The sequence below is a fragment of the Arvicola amphibius genome, chromosome 15 (assembly GCF_903992535.2).
Source record: "Arvicola amphibius chromosome 15, mArvAmp1.2, whole genome shotgun sequence".
Lineage (NCBI taxonomy): Eukaryota > Metazoa > Chordata > Mammalia > Rodentia > Cricetidae > Arvicola > Arvicola amphibius.
This window is the reverse complement of record NC_052061.1, coordinates 21520778-21541351: the sequence shown is the minus strand read 5'-3', so window position 1 is coordinate 21541351 and position 20574 is coordinate 21520778. Positions and strand designations below refer to the sequence as shown.

Below are 20574 nucleotides of genomic sequence, written 5' to 3'. Positions count from 1 at the left end.
CTGGAAATAGGGCTAACTTTTAACATGGTCCCATCGCTGAGTGACCTTGGGGATAACACAATGTAATTCAAGGAAAGTTAGTAAATGTCTCACCGAGCATGTGCGTGCCTAAATGGACTTGCAAGCCCTGTCCACCTGCAGAAAGCAGAGCGACCAAAATGATTATGCAACTAATTGAAGGTCTAGCTAGTTCACAACTAACAATTTTATTCTTGCCTTAAGCACTAAATGGCTGCTTAGCTTCTCCAAGAGCAGAAAAACCACATATTTTAATTTATGACTGTCTGGTTAGCTGGTGACTATCTTTTTAATAACCAATGTACAAATATATATTTCATACAGAACTCTATAGGAGTCAGCTGGACACGTTCCACATTCACCACCTTGAGACTAACTGATTTTATATGCAGTACTACTGCAGAACATCTAGCAAGAACACAGAATTGGACTCATGTGTAATCATCCAGCAACCACCATGACTATAATAACGGATGCCACTCACTGGGAACTTCTATCAAAAGTCACTGCTGAAAAATTAAATATTCATTCTTAGTTTTTTTTCATGTTTTTTTTTAATATTTAAAAATTTCCATCTCCTCCTCTCCTCCTCCCCCTTCCCTCCCCTCCCCTCCACCCATACCCCCACTCCCTCCCTCTCCAGGCCAAGGAGCCATCAGGGTTCCCTACTCTATGTTAAGATCAAGGTCTTCCCAACTCCCCCCAGGTCCAGGAAGGTGATCGACCAAGCTGAGAAGGCTCCCACAGAGCCCGTCCATGCAGAAGAATCAGAGTCCAGTGCCATTGTCCTTGGCTTCTCAGTTAGCCCCCACTGTCGGCCACATTCAGAGAGGAGAGGGAGCCCGAAAAGGCCAGTTCCTATAGCCATACTGATGAATTTCTTGCATATCACCATAGAACCTCCACCTGGCGACAGATGAAGAAAATGACTGAGCCCCACATTGGAGCACTGAACTGAGCTCCCAAGGTCCTGATGAGGAGCAGAAGGAGGGAGAACATGAGAAAGTCAGGACCGTGAGGGGTGCATTCACCCATGGAGATGGTGGGACAGAACTAACGGGAGATCACCAACTCCAGTTGGAATGGGACTGATGGATCATTCTTAGTTTTAAAAAAACTCAGTAAGGTTGACATTTGCACAATTACATCTTTTGTAGCATGAGAAAATATCTCAACCTATAAAACTGAATGAAAATAATATGATGGAATTTATCTTAAAATTCTCATTAAATTTAGAGTATTCCCTTACAGGGGGCTGGAGAGATGGCTCAGCCATTAAGAGCACTGCCTGCTCTTCCAAAAGTCCTGAGTTCAATTCCTAGCAACCACATGGTGGCTCACAACCATCTGTAATGAGATCTAGTGCCCTCTTGAGGAAAAGACCTGGTCAGTCGTCCTCATCAACTTAGACCATGAAACCTAATGTGGACAGGTTCAACAGAATCACCATACATGGCCTGCCCGTGTATACTATAGGATGGGAGATTAACATCCACATCATTTTAGATTATTCAGAGGGGTTATTGGGCATGCGCATGCCAGTGAAATGAAACAGGATGTTTAAAGTTAGAAACAACTAAACCAACACATAATAATTAAATAACTGGGAACAAGCATAGGAAAGCTGTCAAACTGACAGATTTTAACAGTGCTACTGGAGACTAAAAGTCAAGAAAGAGCAAAAACATAAACTGTACTTAGGAGGCTCAACATCCCAGTTATAAACGTATCCTGAGTTATCCTATAGCTTTGAAAGTTGGCACGAAATCCACACTTTTAAGCACAAACATAGTGAAGATTAACGCAACAGAGGAGACCAATGGAAACAGATGGGAGGGATGTGGTAATTCGTAGTTCTTGGGAGAACACGGTACTGGAGCAATATGACACTGGGCGGGAGCACAGGGATCCACAGATGGGAGGTGTGTAGTAATTCCGTAGTTCTTGGATGGAGGGAATGGTTCAGAGAGCATAGGAACAGGATGAGTTCCTCTCACTGAGGTATTTCGTATTGCTAAAGGAGGCTACTGTACAGGAGGGGCAAGTTAATTATTCAACAAGTGCCACTTATAAAAATGGCAGGTCTTCATTAAAAAACGTTGCACCTCTGCTTCATTCTTCATAAAGAAAAGTTCTATAAGATTTAGCTACAAAAGGTAAATAAAAATGAGGTGGAGGAAAACAGAGAGAATGTTTTTTTCTAAAGTTTTGGCTCAGAAAAGATCTAGTTACACAAGCTTTAGTGGTTTATTCAAAACTGGATAGATTTCAGCTACTTTGTCACAGTGACACATCTTTATGCTCCCAGAACCACAGATGCAGGCAAAGATAATGGAAATATGGGAGAAATGTAGCTCCATATTGTAAAAAATTGGCAAATTTCCTTGACCAATAAACACCTGATACACACTAATAAGAAAGTATCCAACAACTCAACTGAAAAAGCCATCAGATCGCAGAAGTAGGTATGTAACAGGGACTCAGTATTTTATACTGTACTTGGACACATGTTTAGCATTACTTATAAACTTATAATTTAAAACGTTATAGCTGGGAATGTAGCATGGTGGCAGGCTGTGGCTTAGCATGTGCAAGTCCAGGGGTTCAACGCCCAGCACCACGGGAACAAACCAAGAAAAGGGTGATACTATTCATCAAATCAATAAAAAGCTGCAACATTCGGTAAGGATATAGAAAGCTGCTTTTTAAAAAAAAAAAACAACAAAAAACCACATATTCATGTATGTGTATCTCTGAGTGTGTGTCTGTCCATCTGTGTGTCTGTATACATGTGTGTACATATGCTTGTTCCAAGAGGTGCAGGGGGATGCCCTACTCTGTGGGAGTCACTTCTCTCCTTCTCTCCTGTGGATTCTGGAGCCTAAACTGAGGTTGTCAGGCTTGAAGTCAAACGCTGCTACCTGCTGAGCCAAATTGCTGTCCCCAACAATACTTTTTAAATATTGTTGGTTGAAACAGAAATTGGCTCAACAGGGGCTGGAGAGGTGGCTCAGCGGTTAAGAGCACTGCCTGCTCTTCCAAAGGTCCTGAGTTCAATTCCCAGCAACCACATGGTGGCTCACAACCATCTGTAATTAGGTCTGGCGCCCTTGTATGCAAGCATACACGCAGACAGAATATTGTATACATATTAAATAAACAAATATTAAAAAAAGAAATTGGCTCAACAATGTTATTTTGGAAGACAACATTGCAGTCATCGTGGTTTAAGTACATAGTCTATTGTCTTAGCAATTATGCTCCGAGAATTTACCTTATAGATACACTAAAATATGTGGTAAGTATCACACATGCGTGTCTTGTTTGAAAGAGAACGTATGCTCATTAATGGGAACTGGGTAAATGACTACAATGATGAAGGCAGTGCAATGCTAGGCACTCATGAGAAACGAGAAGGTTCTTGGATTTCGTGTTGGGATGAATTAATCTCCAAGATGAAGAGAGAGAAAGGGGCAGAGTTAAATATGCTCTCATTCTGAAAGTGTGATATATATAGAAGCATATGCATTGAGACATGCATAAAATATCCCTAAAAGATACTCTATGGACTCATATGGAAGGCGATTTTTTTTCATTGCATACCATTCACATTTTATACTATACATATGTTCAAAAATGAACTACTTAAGAAAACAGTTTTATTTTAAAAACAAAATTCGCATCCTCCCTTATGTTCCCAAGGAGACAATCCTGGTTATTTTTGAGTCAGGTTGTCACTATTTAGTACAATCTAGGCTCCTTTCAATCTACTCAAATAAACGGTTGTTTATAAATGAGCAAAGGGAGGGAGTATGAAATCAATCATCAGCATCGTAGATGGCAATATTAATAGAGCATCAGAATACAGTGGTGTGAGAAGCTTTTGAAGAACCGCACTGCAGAAGGGCAGTGTTTTGGGGGTGGAGTTGGTAGACATGTTTGATCCTACCCTGGTAGTTGTGAGTTGCACAATTTATACCATAATATGTGTTGTCGGCATTAAGTTTACAAAGCGATGCTTTCTTTCGCGAGAGACTCACCTGGTTCCGGTCCCTGGCATTTGCATAGCGAAACCTCTGGATGTAGTAAAAGACCAGCCACGCGAGAGAGATGGTCATGAGCACGATGAAGGAGATAGACACAAACACAACTGACGTGCGGCTCACGTATTTCTGCAAGTTCCGCGTCCCGATGGTGATGGACATGGTCACGGTGACGTTCCTCTCCAGCAGGCTTACGATCTCCTTCCCTTTGGGCTCGGGAATCATTATCGCCACGATGTCTTCCACACCTGGGGTGAGAGGGGCGAGGAAGCGGGAATGAGGGTTGGGCGAGGGGAGGCAATCAGAGTGAAATGTGTGGGAGGGCACTTAGAGATGGCAGGGCTTTCTGGTAGCCGGGGCCATGCCATTTTGTAAAGTGTCATCATTTCGATTGACAGCTCTCCAAACTATAGTAATTTGAACTCCAGGATTAGAGGCAACTTGTGTTTCTAGTTTGTGTCCTCCCCGGGCCATCATCCCTGACTGCGAACATGTGTTAAGGACTTCCATCAAAACACAAGATGGGCCTTCTCATTCTTCCTCTGAAACCTCTAAGAAGGCCCCAATACCTCTCCCCCTGCCATGCGGCTGTCTGTTATGATCTTAATATGTCTTCTAATAACGTTCTTTAACTTCAAAGCACAATCCAACTCAATGTTCCCCTTGAACCCTAAATCTAAAAGTTTCATTTCCAGAATCTTCTTCAAAGCTGAGACACCTGACAGCCAGAGTCTGAGTCTCATCTTGCTTTTCATCAGCTCCCCAGAGATGCTGCTCTTACACACACACACACACACACACACACACACACACACACACATACACACACGCACGCACGCACACACGCGCACACACACACACACGCACACACACACGCACGCACGCACATACACACACACACACACACGCACACACACGCATGCGCACGCACACACACACACACACACACACACACACACACTATGCTATGATTCAGACACCAGCAAGGCAATGTCCAGGCTACCTTTTCACTCTCTAAGATGTCGCCCCTGAATTTGGTCCAAGTGGACCCTTCCATAGATGCCCAGGAACAGAGCTAAAGGCGTTTCCACTCCATGCGAGAAATCAGAGGCACAGCTTCCAGCCCTGACCTCAGTGCTTTCTCCCTTTTCCCTCTTGTACTCTGCAAACAATGAGTTGCAGATCTCCGAGTACCGATTTTTAAAGAGATTCTCTCCAACAGTGAGTACCCAAGCAACAGAAGTCAGGGATTCTTAAAGAACTCCGACAGGACTGGCTTACTGATAGAACAGTCTCAGAGCTATTTTCTGCATATTTTACCCAATTCAGTGGAAGTGGTTATGTGTTCTCATGTCAAGCAAAGGGAAGATAAAGGTAGACGACCCCGAAACAATATGGCCGCCTCATATATTTCCACCACAGTGCCCTTGGGTTTGCACAGTTAGAAGGAAGAGGCTTTTTCCTGGGATCTCAGTCATATGGGTCCTTGTTCCTGTGTCATGATACTGTATGAGAGGCCCGTCTCAGTAAGGACTGAGTTAATGCATAGGGTCTTTTCGTAAGCACAGGACACCAAACTCAAAGGAGCCAACCCAACCTGTCACTGAGGCTGAAACATGGAACAGAATCCCACAGTTCAATCTGCAGGAGAAGCTGCAAGCTGAGTGGCACGCACCGTCCTACATCCAGGCGGAAACAGTCTGTTACCTGAGGTGATTAAATGAAATGGAACCCACTTACTATTTAGGGAGTTGTAGATTCAGGGAGGAAATGAAAGCCTGCTGTAGATGCTCACAGACTGTGGTCTGGCAGCCAGGTGGTACAGGATCACTCAGCTAGGCTGAACCAGATTACATCTGTGCGTGCGTGTGCCTGCGTGTGCGTGTGTGCCTGCGTGTGCGTGTGCGTGTGTGTGTGTGTGTGTGTGTGAATGGGTGGGTGGGGGTGGTGGTGATATTGCTAGTCTCTTCAGCTTTACTCTCTATTCACAGATTCAGTCCCACATCCTTGACCGTGTCTCCTACAGGCTGATTTAGTATTTTAAAAGTCAGCTCCCTTAGGATCCTGTATTTGTTACTTTAACACATTTTTACATCATTAAAAAAGCAACCCAGGTGCACACAAAGGAGACTAGCCATTGGTCATGTATTTTCAACCTTCCCACATTGTTGCATTGATGTTAGAAGAGTATCAAGCGCCTTGCTGGGTGTCCGATTTTTGTTGCTGTCTTTAAGAGCCCCTGAAACTCATGGCTTGAATTGTGACTTGTCTGCATGTTCCCCCATCCTGCAGCCCCTTCTCATGTTGTGTTTATTCTGGCTAATGGCTTTCTGTGGTCTGGGGTTTTGCGAGGGATTAAGGCCACTCCCAGGTTTTGCCTGTACGGAAATATGATCTGCTTTGTACTCTGGACTAATCTGGCCTGGGGGTGGGGAGGCAGTTATTTTGGAGATATATGAGAACTCGAGAGGGGTCATGATTTTCTATTTATTTCCTTGTTTACAGTCTCTAGGCTTATTTAAAGCTCTAGATTAGATTTTTGTACAGACAGGATGTGGGGGTAAGTTAAATCTTTCTATGCTCAGACAGGCACACATTTATATCTTAACAGCCATATGAAAATATTTCTTAATTACTTCCAATTTTGATACTCTCTTTAAAAGGTTTGTTTCCTCTCAAGACCATAGAATTTCTTATTTAAAAACGGCTTTCCTAAACCATTTAGTTTTACCATCCTTCTTTTAAACCTTTAGCAACCAAAATATTTAGCTTGCTGACAAAACAGTATTTACTAAGTTCTCTTAATGGACAAGCAGAAAGGACGGAGACTAGAATGTGATCTAGTTTCCCACTAAATTCTCGGCTTCATTTTGTACTGTTTGTTTTATGAGGTTGATCTACTTCTTGCTGAACCTGTCCCAACTTTTAGTCTTAAAGCCTTTAACCCGTTTCCTGCCCTGTGGCTGGAATGCGCACCCCCCCCACCCGCCCCGCGCCAAGTCTACAGTTTTCCTATTAGGAATTCACACTCAGGAGCCCATGCAGCACAATCATGAAGACTTGCTCTTTGGAACCAGATGGCATGTTTTAATCCAGTGCAGCACTTTAAAAATAGGCACCGAAAGCTTGGATCGTCGCGAGGCTCTGAATTATGCATTATCTGCTTTCAGGGATCTGAGAAAACATTTTCTCTTTCTGTGGGGTAAGGTATAATTAACTATTTTAAACTGTTTGTTTTAAACCTAAGTGCCTCGTGGCTGCCTGTTGTGTCTACAACTGTGGGTACTTCAGGACCTGCGACATGCCCTAGGAAGGAGGAAAGCAAGCAGGGCCATGGGGCAGGTCTATTGGTCTGAACACAAGTCTTAATAATTTCTGTTTTTCTTTGTACTTAAGGCTGTATACTCTGTACAGTAAGTTGCATTGGGGATATGAATTTATCCCAGTGGGAATAGTCACTAAAAACTGGATGCCTTGAGAGATGGTTGAGTGGTTAAGAACATTTGCTGCTTTCTCAGAGGACCCAAGTTCAATTCCCAGCACCCACACAGAGGGCTCACAATTGCTTGTCACTCCATATCTAAGGGATCTAAGGGATCTGATGTGGTTTTTTGACCTTTGTGGACTCCTGAATGTACATGGTACCCAGAAATTCATATAGGAGTGCATGCACATGAGCTTGCACACACTCACTAAATTGGGTGTCCTGGTGTAAAGTTAACTGCATTTGTATGAATTATTCTGATCAGTGAACAAAATCCAGGAGGACCTAGTTTGTTTGAGGGGACACGGGCACCGATGTGAGTAGTCACACTCTCCCCTGATCTTCACTTCTGTCCAGATGGACACCTGCAGCAGAAGTGTGACTGTGGGCGTACAAGAGACAGGAGAGGAGAGGAGAGCTAATGGGGTGTGGCAGGGTTTGCCGGAAGACACCAGGAACAGTCCAGGGTTAAATTCTGCTCCGCTGATGCACTTTTTACCCATGACTCCTGGGTCTGCGATGGGGACACACACAGACAGATATTTGGTGTGGGTAAAACCCACATAGTCCAAGCTATTTGGGTAATTTTGCGTTTGCCATGACACCAAGACACTTTGCTGCCAAATGCCTGCTTCGGTCAAATGGCCCCCGTCTAGCATCTACTCTCCTTCCAAACATACTTCCGGCTGCGGAGTGGTGAGAGACGGCTATGGTGTAATCACTGTGCATCCTGGAAAACCTCCCCAGTTAGAGACAATACCGCGTGGCCAGCACAGACACCCCCAGTGCCAGAAGCAGAAACGCCTTGTGTGTAGTGCTTTCGCTATCCGTGACACGGCTCAGCGGCCACACTCTGATTTGATAAATGTGTGTACGTCAGGAATCCAAAGCTTACAAAGCCCAAGGGTGATTAGTGACGAGAAAGCCTCTCCTGACACACTCAAGTGGGCTGCTTAATCGCTGTGCTAGTGAAATCTCCTGACACACTCAAGCCGGCTGCTTAATCACTGTGCTAGTGAAATCTGCTGACACACTCAAGCCAGCTGCTTAATCGCTGTGTTAGTGAAATCTCCAGGACACCAGCAGAGCACAAAGCACTGTACAGAGCCCATCACCTACTCCTCCCTATGCATCTTGGTGGCGTGAACATCTCTGCGCTCGCCTCTCCTCCCTAATCTGTCCTTCAGTCTGTTTTATTGTTCGCTATCTAGATTTTAGGAAATTACATAAAAAACCTCAGTGTTCATTTGTAAATAGTTTCTACTTATATATTTAAAATAGTTCACTTAAAAATGTAGTCAGTTTCTGACTACTGTCAAGTCTCAAGCGGGGTGTGCATGAGGCGATTTTAAAACTGTAAAGCACCGTGTAAATCAAAAGCTTTTATGATTTTCTGTACCAGCAAACATTTTTAATTTATGCAGATGCAAAACTTCTAAATTAAGCTCTTCCAAATAGAATACAGCAGTACTCTCTAGCTGGATGTTGACACATGCTTACTATTTGGCCACTGAGGTGTGGGTGGAATTGATGCTTTCCACTCTTGATGTGGGAAACAAGAATGGTGATGGTGACCATGTATATAAAAGTCAACATAATTCTGCAATTAAAATTAGACGATTAGTAAAACACAAGACTCAAGTTAACATGCAATAATGAAGAGTTTCTCACATACATTGATACATGAGAAGCTGAAGGCAAAACGGTCTGTGCAAAATTGCACTGCATGGTTGACAACGTAAAACTACGAAGAATAAACTTAATAAACATCGGAGCTAAATGAAGAGAAGCATGCAATAAAATTTCTCTGAAAGACACAAAAATTCCAAAGGGGCAGATGTCGTTTTAAACATTTTAAACACAAGAGTCACTTATTTAGTAGTATGGAGTATGTGATTTTAGTTAGCTATTGGTATTTATGACTTGGTTGTTCTCATAGTATAACCAAGGAGCACAGTCTCTGAAAATTGATCATCCTTTTTGGGGAGAGGGTTCTATCTGTATTTTCAAAACACAAATAAATATTCCCTGATGGCTATAAATGTCTCAGTGATCAAACTTAGTGCTTGTTGTTAAATGCTTTATATTCCTAATTTTCTCCGATCAGTTTCATGTCATAGTGTGATAGCAATCGAGAGTCTAATAAAACTACTGACCATGGGCTGGGATATCCCTCAGAAGTTTAAGGGCTTGCCACACAAACAGCAAGCCTGAAGGCCACAGTTTGGAGCTGCAGAATCCGGTAAGAGATGGATGGACATAGTGGCCACTCCTGAGGACTTCCAGAGCTCAGAAGGTAGATACTAGGTCTCTGGAGCAGACTGGCTGCCTAGACTCATTGATAGGTGATTTCTGAGCCCGACTGAGAGACTCAGCTTGAAAATATAATGTAGAGATGGGCAAGAAAGACCCTGATGTTTTTCTGGAGCTTCCGCATGGAAGTACACCTGCACACCCGTGTGCACGCAAGGAGCAAGAGAGCTCATGGGCTAGTGTGCCACTTCCCTCACAGACATGCCTCTGCTGACCGAAGCTCTGTCGGCGAATTCTCAGGTCAAAGATCCTACCACTTCCCATATACTGCCACAAATAGAGTGCCAGCCTTTGGGCGCATCCCCCCCCCCCCCATTTAAACCTTATCCATTTCATATTTCAGCATTTTCACTGTGCTTTTCTTCAAATTACTGTATTTCTCATACTAAATATTTCTCACTAGCTCCTCTCTATAGCCTCTAGCTCCTTCTGGGTTGCATTGGTCAACACTGCTTGTGGCTCATTTTTCAAACCATTCCTCCTCAAGCGGTAGAGCCGCACGCAGCCTGTCCCATCATCGATAACGCCAGCAGCTGTCTCCTGCACTTGCCTCTGAGTTCATGCTGACCCATCTACTGTGTCCGGGGAAATCTCAGTCGAAAGCCTTGGCTTAGTGGCTGTAGGACATTGAGAAGAAAGAGATCGCACTCCATCCGTGTGCCCTCTACAACCAATGCCTCTTCCTTCGCTGGGCTCTGTGATGAGCTACTGTTCTCTCAGACGGCCCTTGTTACCTTTACCTGAAGCACTGCTGGAGCCCAGGCTTCCCACACGCTGACCACATTTTTTTTTTTTTTATTGCAGACCAAATAACTATAAATGGTTATAACTGCCTGATACTCTCCAACCCGGCCAAGTTTCAAACTCGTGTTCCCTTCCTCTGTCTCTTGGAAAGTCTGGACAGCAATGCCCTCGCCGTCTCCTGGAATGGTCCCAGCACCCCTTCCTGAAACAGTCCCAATTCTTGTTTATCCCTCCTATCACCCCTTTGATTCCCAGTTTAACCATCACCTCCTCGGGCTGGACCTCCAGTATTAACAGAGTTCACCCGCTGAAGGCTTTGCCCTGGCTGCTGTTTGTCCTCTACCGCATACTGTAGCTCCTTCCTTCTGGTCCTCTCCAGACCCCCATTAGAGACTCTGCCAGTATTGAAACTTCCCAGATGCTGCTTCCTGTCTTTCCATCGCTCTCTGGGCACTGATGTCCTCTACTCTCTGTCAGCCCCCACTGGGTTGCTCCCCCTACCCAGACTCATCACACATCACACATCACACTGAGAAACTCCTTGCACTTCACTCCCTTGCTCTTCCGTTTATCCACAGATAACTCCCCTGCCAACTCTGCCTTTCCAGGCCTCCATGCCACCCTGTGACAGAAGCAGAGAGAAAGGCCTCAGAAGTCATCGGCTTCCATTGAAATGCAAGATCGCCGTGGTAAAATGAGCACTGTATATTGTCCTGTTCTACTTGACCTTTCACCCTTCTTCCAAATAATGACCTCATACCTTATGTCTCCCACACCCCTTCCCACCCACGTTCTCGATTACTGACCTTGACCGCAAGAGTTCTTAAAGAAAAGCACCTAGCAGCAGGAAATACTCTGCCCTACTATGAAATGAGGTAATTGGCATAGAACAACCAGGCACAGGGCCTGCCATAGAAAAACCACTAAGTACATGGTAGCTTTTATCGCTACCGTTACCATTACCTCGCCAGTGCCAAACACAAATCAGTCTGCCTTCCGCCACCCTCCTCTTGCTGCAACACAGGTGGCCAAATCCCGGCAGTGTGATGAACCCCACCTGTTGCCTGCCTCCCCGAGGTGCAGACTGGGTGCACAGGAAGTTTGTGTTGTGTTGAAAGGATACCTTGTTTCCTGCAGCATGCCTGCAGGTACCCCGGTGGTCTTAAATAAGGACTCTCCTGGGGGGCTAAGCTAGTGAACATGTTAGCACTGCAAGGGACAGAGTGGACAAACTTCCCGACAAGAGGAGAGTCAGAAACGAAGCCAGAAACAGCCGACACCAAGACTGACTTGCGAGCAAGCAGAAACTGAAGTCAGCCGAGCTCTAGGCCTTTTCCTATGGCTCCCATTAACAAGATCACCTGAGACAAAACCCAAATGGCTCCTCTGCATCCCACACAGCTGGGGCTGAAGCTTGAGGCGTTTTCATGCCCTTCCTACGTGTTGTCTAACTTAATTTTTCTTTGATTAATTTATGCAGCATTTGCAATAGAATTCACCTCTAGTGTCTTCGTCTATTTAGAAAAGAATGTATACACCCAGTTACACTGTGAACACCTGTCTGGTACATACACTCAAAGCCACCCTAAACTGGAAGTGTGGCCATTCCCACAGCTGCCAGTATTCTAGCAGACTTCCTACCTCAGGGAGATGCTTCTGCTACCTAGAACCAGACACCTTTGGTATGATCCCTGCATTTTCGCACACTGGGGGATAGGAAGGATATTGTAGGGAGCCTACTTTCAGTTCTGACAGCAAGTATACTTTATAGTATGAGTATGGATATTTAAATTCAAAGTAGAATTAATTGAGGATTAAAACTTTATTATTTAGGAGCCAAACTGGTGATTTCTGATGCAAACCAGTTGAGAGGATTTCTCCAGAAGATACTTAAGTTCAAAACAGGAATGTCTGTGGGTTGTTAGATAAACACCAGGCAATTTGGGCCACCCCAATTATCTGTCACAAACTGGAAACAGTCCTTTGTCGTGTGTCACTGAAGTAACTGAACCCTCACCGTAGGATTTATCATCACAACCAACAACAGCAGCTCTCAAGGGGTCAGCAGGTTTCTAAGGGGTCAGCAGCTCTCAAGGGGTCAGCAGGTCTCTAAGGAGTGTGCTTTCCTGGGAACAGCTGTTGGGACTTAACTAGTATACCGTTCTACACTTTCCAAACATCCCCATGTGCCTGTTGTCAAGTCTGCTGAAAGCCTTACAGATTGCTGTGAGATACAGGGGAAGTGCTAAATACAAAACAAGGCCTTGCTCGCCCCATCTGTAGCAGTTTTCTTGGGACACGATCAGTAAATCAGACTCACAAATAACTTATTTCTAGTTTTTTTCAATGATTATAATAGGGTTGAGGTTGAAATGAAATCAATTACAGAGTACTGATTGGTTTTATAACAATGGAGTTTTAATTAGAGTCACTTTCATTACAGCAAATAAATCCATGATCCTTCTGCTCTTCTATAAAACATCTTAAATTTGAATTTTAGTTTGGACAAAGCTCAATATCTGTAAAATCACTTAGGATGAGATTAATGAAATCATAAAACAGAAGATTACGAGGGACTAAAATTCTCCAGCACATTTTTCTCTCCCTCAAATCTTAAATAAAATTAAATAGAATCATTTGTTATAACGTCTAGCTGGATGACTCTGTAAGATTGATTAAACCTTTAGTAATCTTAAAACTAAAAGGTCATCATAGCTCCTGACAGTCAATGCACTCAGTTCGGAATGCTGACTGGAGATGAAGTGGACAAGTTCAGATGATATGCTCAATAAATAAGAACTATTATTGCATCACTTGCATTATTTGTTAAAATGAATGTCAAAGACGTTACAGATAGTGTATACCCTGCATTTAGATCCGAAGATGCAGGGGAAGAAGTATGTTCTATTAACTGCCACCAGCATGGAAACAAACATGGACTTATGGACAACATGTGATTCCTGACTCGTGTAAGGACCCTCCAGTCAGTTATTGACAAGGGAACCCAGACCAGAAAGAATCCCCTAAAAGCTCTCTTGTTGATGCCTTGTTCCATAGTTCATGATGTTATCAGGGAGCAGCGGCTTAAGAGATGGAATGTGGTTGGAAGACTCCTATCACGTAGGGACACACCTATGGAGGTGGTGATGGACTCCAGGCCTTCTTCTTTCTTTATTTCCTCTCTGTTATGAGGTTGGCAGCTCCCAAACAATGTATTCCCACCATGATATCCTGCCCTAATATAAACCCCAAAGCAATGAGTCTATCTGACTACGGACAGACACCTCCAAAATGGTGTGCCAGGAAAACTTCTATTTGCATAAGCTGATCATCTCAGATATTATATTGAAGTTGTGAAAATCTAACACAAATCATTTCTGGAGCATCAGAGGGCTGACATCCCACCCCCACTGGTCAACAAAAGGATATTTGAAGGCAGATGGAAAGAAAATTCATCTTCGAGGTCAAAGATGAACATGACTGGTTAACGGCCAAGCTCATGCTCCTCTCTTGAGGTAGTGAAAAAAAAAACCATATATTTCAGTCAGGATCAGTTACATGACCAAAAAAGACAGGAGCTTGCATGTTGCCTTATATACAACTACTAGAGAAAACATCACCTACTGTCAATCAGACTATCTACAAGCAAGAACCTTGGATTGCAACGTAAGGCACTCGGTATCCTGGTTCTGAGGGGGTCTCCAGATATGACGGCCTGTACCCACAATGCTGCATAAGCCAGCAGAGTGAGCAAATGCCCTCTTACACGTTCTGTCTATTTGTCAACGATATGGGACTCCCCATTTACTGTCTAATTATAAAATGTCTCACTACCTGACTCATCTGTCTCTTTTTAGTATTCAACAAGCTGCCTTTGAGTCAGAGAAATGAGATTTCCCTTATTCCAAATCCACACTGGGAAAAATCCCTCTTTGAAAGTCAACTTTGCTACTCTGATTTCTGGAAGGTGGGAATCCCCACAGTGTTCCCCGTGGTAAGATGACAGAGACTGTGAGCTCAGCCATATTAAGGTCAGATAGAGAGTAGCACTGGAATAAGGAAGAGTGGGGAATGAAGCCTTGGTGGGCAGAATACAGGCTTTCCTAGCCTCAAAGCTTCACGAGCTTCAACCTGATGGGCAACCAGTGCGGACTGGGTGTGGAGAGCCTCGCTGTGCAAGGTTTTTGACTCTCATGTGCACGAGTGGTCCCTGCATCTCCTTGATCTTAGCAGTTCTTAGGGGAGAGGAAACCAGCAAATTCTCTCAGGTCCTCAGGTCTAATCTGGGAGACAGTTGGGCAGTGAGTGTGCATCGTGAAGCAGATCCAGAATTGGAAACATACCTGCTTTCCATGTTCATAAGTCAAAGTGTCTAGCAGATATGGTCCATTCATTACCCTACTGTAAACCACATGCGTGCTTTTCAGGACACACTGTTCTGATTTTCAACTGCCGTTGCCTGGATTTCATTGACCAAGCAGTTTTTCCGGACCACTAAGGGTTGGGCACTGAATTATTGCCACCTGGGTATAGCCTCAATGACTGAGGAAATTGTGTACAAATAGCACAGCCTCTCTCCCAGGGCTGGAATAGCTCTGTACACATTTTCTACACCATTTTGGCAACTTTCCAAGTGGCATTAACCTCGTTCCTCATAGGCTGCTGGACAGTGTTCTGTTTCTGGGCGTCTTTCTTTCAGTGTCTACCCAAACAGAAGTTTCCTGGAACTCCCTTTCAAACAAAAGCTTGCCTCTGGGGCAACTGAGACTAACTCAAAACTATGACCCTGTGTCTTTCTTCATGGCTTTTTAATGTCACAAACACGACATATTAGCTCATGTCTCAGCAACACTTCTATGCTTTTTACATACGATCCTTTAATTTTTATTCGTTTTATAAATAGAAAAAATCTAATATGCACAATACATAGTGTGTGTCTGTGTGCACGTGTCCTTAAGAAACTCAGCACCAGCTCCAACAAGAATAAAACATATATAAGCATGAATTCTGCCCATATTTTCAATTTGAAAGGAGAATCATTCTTTAGAAGTATCTTATGGTTTAGCTCTGTGCATTGCTCCAAAGACAGATGGAGCCATGTATAGTTTGTGACTGGAGACTCCCGTCTGTTTTGCTTCTGACTGGACGAGAGTGCAGTTATGAACACTGAACAGGGCTATGCACTGATGGTCTGACTAGGTATTCTAGTGGGCACCGTGCTCCACTGTCTCTAGCCCCCCCGCTGCTGGCATCCTCAGTGCAGCCCTGAGGTCAGGGGAATGAATCCTCCCATCTTAGGCTCCATTAATTTGATCTTAATTTAAAGCCATTACTAGGCCCAGTTATCAGAAAACTTAAAGTACATTTGAAACAGGTTGAGTATTTGAAATCGCTTCTCATTTCTCCCGATTTTTGTGAAGTCTAAGTACAAATCAAGTGTTTCTGAAGAGAAGTAGCATCTAAGCCTCAGTGTAATGTGCTGAAATATAAAACATCCACAGAAGTTGAAGATCAAGTATTTCAAAAATGATATTTAGATATTTGAAATGAATTTCTCTTTCTGAGTAGATACTGAAGTGAATTCCAGATATTGTGGACTGCATAAACCATATTCGATGTAATGTTTCCCATTTCTCTATTCCTCTATGACAAACTGGATGCTGCTGGAAAAGCCTACTACTGAGCATGCCTCGCTGTCTCTGGGAAGTATTGATCAGCCATACACACAAGAAGTGTATTTTCCAGCCTAGTGGGCACAGTCACTGCTGTGCAAAAGGGTCACGACAAGAAAGCCACCCCGTCTTCTTAAGGGGTTGACATCTTAAAGCGACTGTCACAGGCTTGGCAAGGGTATTGAAGCGCAGCGAGAGACAAAAGCCACACCACCTTTGCGGGCACACAGATATGCCTTGTGAGAGTAAATTACTGATGTCCTGCAAGTGACAGAAAGCAACTGAAGAAACCTTGCCGGCCTCTAAGAGGCACAGCCTACAAGCGTGCGTCAGCCTGAAGGCAGAGGGGGCACTCTGCTCCTCTCAGCGTTTTGGGATGAGAATGGAATGACGGGATTGGGAATTAGGTGATGGCGGAGTTGTCTTTGATCTCAACTACCGACTTGTTGGACAGAGGAGGGAAATAGAGCCTAGCCTATCGTGGTAGCTGGCTCAAGGTTAGGCTTCCATCAACAAAAGAAGAAACATCAGTTCCGGGCCACCTTTGATATTGCTATAATCAAAGCCCCCAGCTTTCTGTAGCCTCAAAGCTTATGTTTTTACACACTTTACCCATGCACCCACCACCAGTTCTCCTCCTCAGTTTCCTATGTGTTTGCTTCCACATTTCTGAATAAGTTGACTAGCATTCCTTAACCTGTAACTTTTTATTTTAAACTTTATTATTAAAAACTATTGCAAGTGAAAAAAAAAACACAGCTGGAAATTAGTCAGATGCAAAGACTGCACAACTCCACAGAATCCTATGCAGGTGGAATGCTATGCAGGTGGAATCCTATGCAGTGGAATCCTATGCAGTGGAATCCTATGCATGTGGAATCCTATACAGGTAGAATCCTACGCATGTGGAGTCCCATGCAGGTGGAGTCCCACGCAGGTGGAGTCCTATGCAGGTGGAATCCCATGCAGGTGGAGTCCTATGCAGTGGAATCCTATGCAGGTGGAATCCTGTGCAGGTGGAATCCTATGTAGGTGGAATCCTGTGCAGGTGGAATCCTATGTAGGTGGAATCCTGTGCAGGTGGAATTCTATGTAGGTGGAATCCTGTGCAGGTGGAATACTATGCTGTGGAATCCTATGCAGGTGGAATCCTACATAGGTGGAGTTCTATGCAGGTGGAATCCCATGCAGGTGGAATACTATGCAGATGGAATCCTATACAGGTGGAATCCTATGCAAGAAAAATCTCATGCAGGTGGAATGCTATGCAGATGGAATCCTATACAGGTGGAATCCTATGCAGGAAAAATCTCATGCAGGTGGAATGCTATGCAGATGGAATCCTATACAGGTGGAATCCCATGCAGGTGGAATGCTATGCAGATGGAATCCTATACAGGTGGAATCCCATGCAGGTGGAATGCTATGCAGATGGAATCCTATGCAGGTGGAATCCCATGCAGGTGGAGCAGCCATCAGGTGGGAACCATGGAACTTCAGGCTGGATTTTACACCTGACTTTAAACTTTCTACTTTCTACTCACAAACTGCTACCGTGAAGAAAGTCTTGATGATGCTCATCTCTACCATCCTCAGCTCCTTTCTCACACCTTAGGGGATGGACAGCATTAATTCAACGCAAATACTGCTTATGAAGGTGTTAGGTGACATACGACACATACCCCATTCTCTGTTTCTTCTGGAGCTGACAACTGCATCAGTTTTTCATTTGCCTGGCTTTCAATATGTTCAATCAATACTTTTTCTATTTTCTTCAAACACACTACCTGCATTTTTAGACTTTTTCTTTCTTTTTCTTTTTTTTTCTGGGGCAAGTCCCTTCTGAATTTCACTGCCATTCAGCTCTTGCATGGTTTTATTTCCCCCAAGCTCGGGCAGGTCATAGCTATCATTTAGGGGCTTATCTTACATAGAGAGGATACTTCACTCTCACAAATAAACTTTAAACTGTGTTTTATTAATATCTCACAGGCATGCCCGTATAACAGCAATGGTAATACCACAAATACCCAATGATTCCAGGTTCTTAAAGTGTGAATTTGTTTTTTGTATCAGTCACGTTTCTACTGCTGTGGTAAAATGCCATGGCCCAAAGCAGCTTCCAGAAGAATTGATTTTGGTTTATGATTTCAAAGGGGCAGACAGCTACACTGGTGGGCAAGATATAACAGCAAGGGCAGGAAGCTAAGAGAGCACATTTCGACCACACACAGGAAGCAGGGAGCAGAAGCAGAGAGTGGGTGAGGCTCTCAAAGCCCGCCCCCAGTGACATACTTCCTCCAGCAAGGCTTCACCTCCTAAAAGTGTTATAGCAGCACAAACTGCCACAGTCTTGGAACCCAGTGTTCAAATGCCAATGGGGGACATTTCTTATTCAAACCAAAACAGTAGTCTTTCTAAATATTTGAAGTAGGCAAAAGAGTCCTTACTTGAAACATTTTGGAACATTTGGGATGCCTGTCTGGCAAGTGCTGCCACATGCTGTAGTGGTTTACCCTTATTATAGGAAGCTAAAGCCTGATTCTTCTAAGGTGGTATAGGGATGAATACACATGTGTTAGTGTGCAAGGCATTTCCCTGACAGTTCTCCTAGTTAATAACTAACTCAACATTGTGGGGAACTTGGGTTGCGCAGTCTTTGCACCAAGGCCCTGTAAGTTGAACCCGAATCTGAAGTCAGGACTACAGCGCTCTTGTCATGGTAATTTCTTTTTGGCTAATGCCCAGCCAGAGAAAATCCCAACGCCAATCAGACCTCAGCAGAGGTTTCAGACGTGCATCAAACTAGGAAGAGCTGATGTGGATCAGCGGAGAGGATTTTTCTTAGGGTTAGTCGAGGAATGGCTGCGAGTCCACACTCCACAGTTTGTGTGGAGAGGAAGCTGAGGCCTGGGACACAGTCCAAGACCAAGGGAGGGTGGGCTGCAGCCTGCAGGTAGCTTAAACACTGCCAGAGTAACGGAAGCCAACGATTCCTAACAGATAAATTATCACATTGCGGGTAGAGGCTACCATTTGTACAAACTACACTTCCTGGAGAGGATGGAAATAATTTACACTAGTCAATCAATAATTCTAATCCTCGGATATGTATCTTTGTAATATTATAACAATGGAACATGGAAATCAAAGCGCTGAGCTGCAGGCCTTTTATCTTAAACACATGAAACAACTCTTAATGATCTGTTAAATATGTATATTCTGACAGTTCCTTATGTGAGCTGGGGTGCCTGCTGACAGGTACACGGGCTCAGGACGTCCTAGCCAGACCTGGGACCCTGCACAGGAAGGAAGAGCAGTTTTGGTTTCTTCAGAGAGGTTCGTTCCCCTGAAGTCCCTCACTGGAAATCGAGGATGGATAGAAACCAGAGGGGGAGATTCCTTCCTTCTTCCTCCGGGCTGGTTTTGGCACCTATCTGAATGCTCTAGATTAGAGACAGGTTTCCAAACAACACGGGTTCTTTTCCTTTCTCTCCATGGTGCTGGGGATCAAACTCATGAGTTCAGGCTCTACCGCTGAGCGACAGCCCCGGCTTCGGAAAATCCTCCCATGTGCTGTTGTCTCAGAACTTGTGATCCTTTTGCTCACACGTCCACCCTGGACAGACCCGAGAGCTAAAGTCTTTATCGTGTCAACTGAAGGATTTCTGGAAGTCGTCCTCCAGGGCGAGGCAGTGTGTTTATTGTCTGGTACTAATCTCTTCCGTTTGCTGGGTCTAGGAACCAGCACTGCCTTCTCTTTTATTTTATTTTATTTTATTGTGGTTTTTCGAGACAGGGTTTTCCTGTAGTTTCTAGAGCCTGTCCTGGAACTAGCTCTTGTAGACCAGGCTGGCCTCGAACTCAGAGATCCGTCTGCCTCTACCTCCCGAGTGCTGGGATTAAAGGTGTGCGCCACCACCACCTGGCTTCTGCCTTCTCTTTTGTGAGTAGCCGTGAAAACAACAAAACGATGGTTTTCTTGAACTCACTGACTTTTACTGGAGAAAACATTTCACAAATATTAATTTCTAAAAGCTCTCCAGGCTAACAAACTGAAACCATAAAAGTTCATTTCCTCACTAGAAATAGATAATAGGTGTGGTGAGGACTTTAGCCTTTAATATGATTTGGATTAAAGCAAAAGGCAGCTACCTATGTGGGTAGTTGAAGAGCAGATAAAATTGCTTTCTAAATCTGAACAAATATATGCAGACTGAAATTTGAGAAGAATAACTTACATAGAAATAATTCTATCTATAAATACAGAGAATAAAGACAAACATGCTTGATCTCTTTC

General features: G+C 44.0%; 1 protein-coding gene across 1 annotated transcript in view; it reads right to left on the bottom strand.

Moving 5' to 3' along the window:
- Positions 1-20574, bottom strand: part of Rnf150 (ring finger protein 150) — a 204010-nt gene that overhangs the window by 71988 nt on the left and 111448 nt on the right. Inside the window, exon 2 of the mRNA XM_038312801.1 lies at positions 4059-4309. Within this exon, the coding sequence (XP_038168729.1) occupies positions 4059-4309 (251 nt within the window). The remainder of the gene's footprint in view (positions 1-4058; positions 4310-20574) is intronic.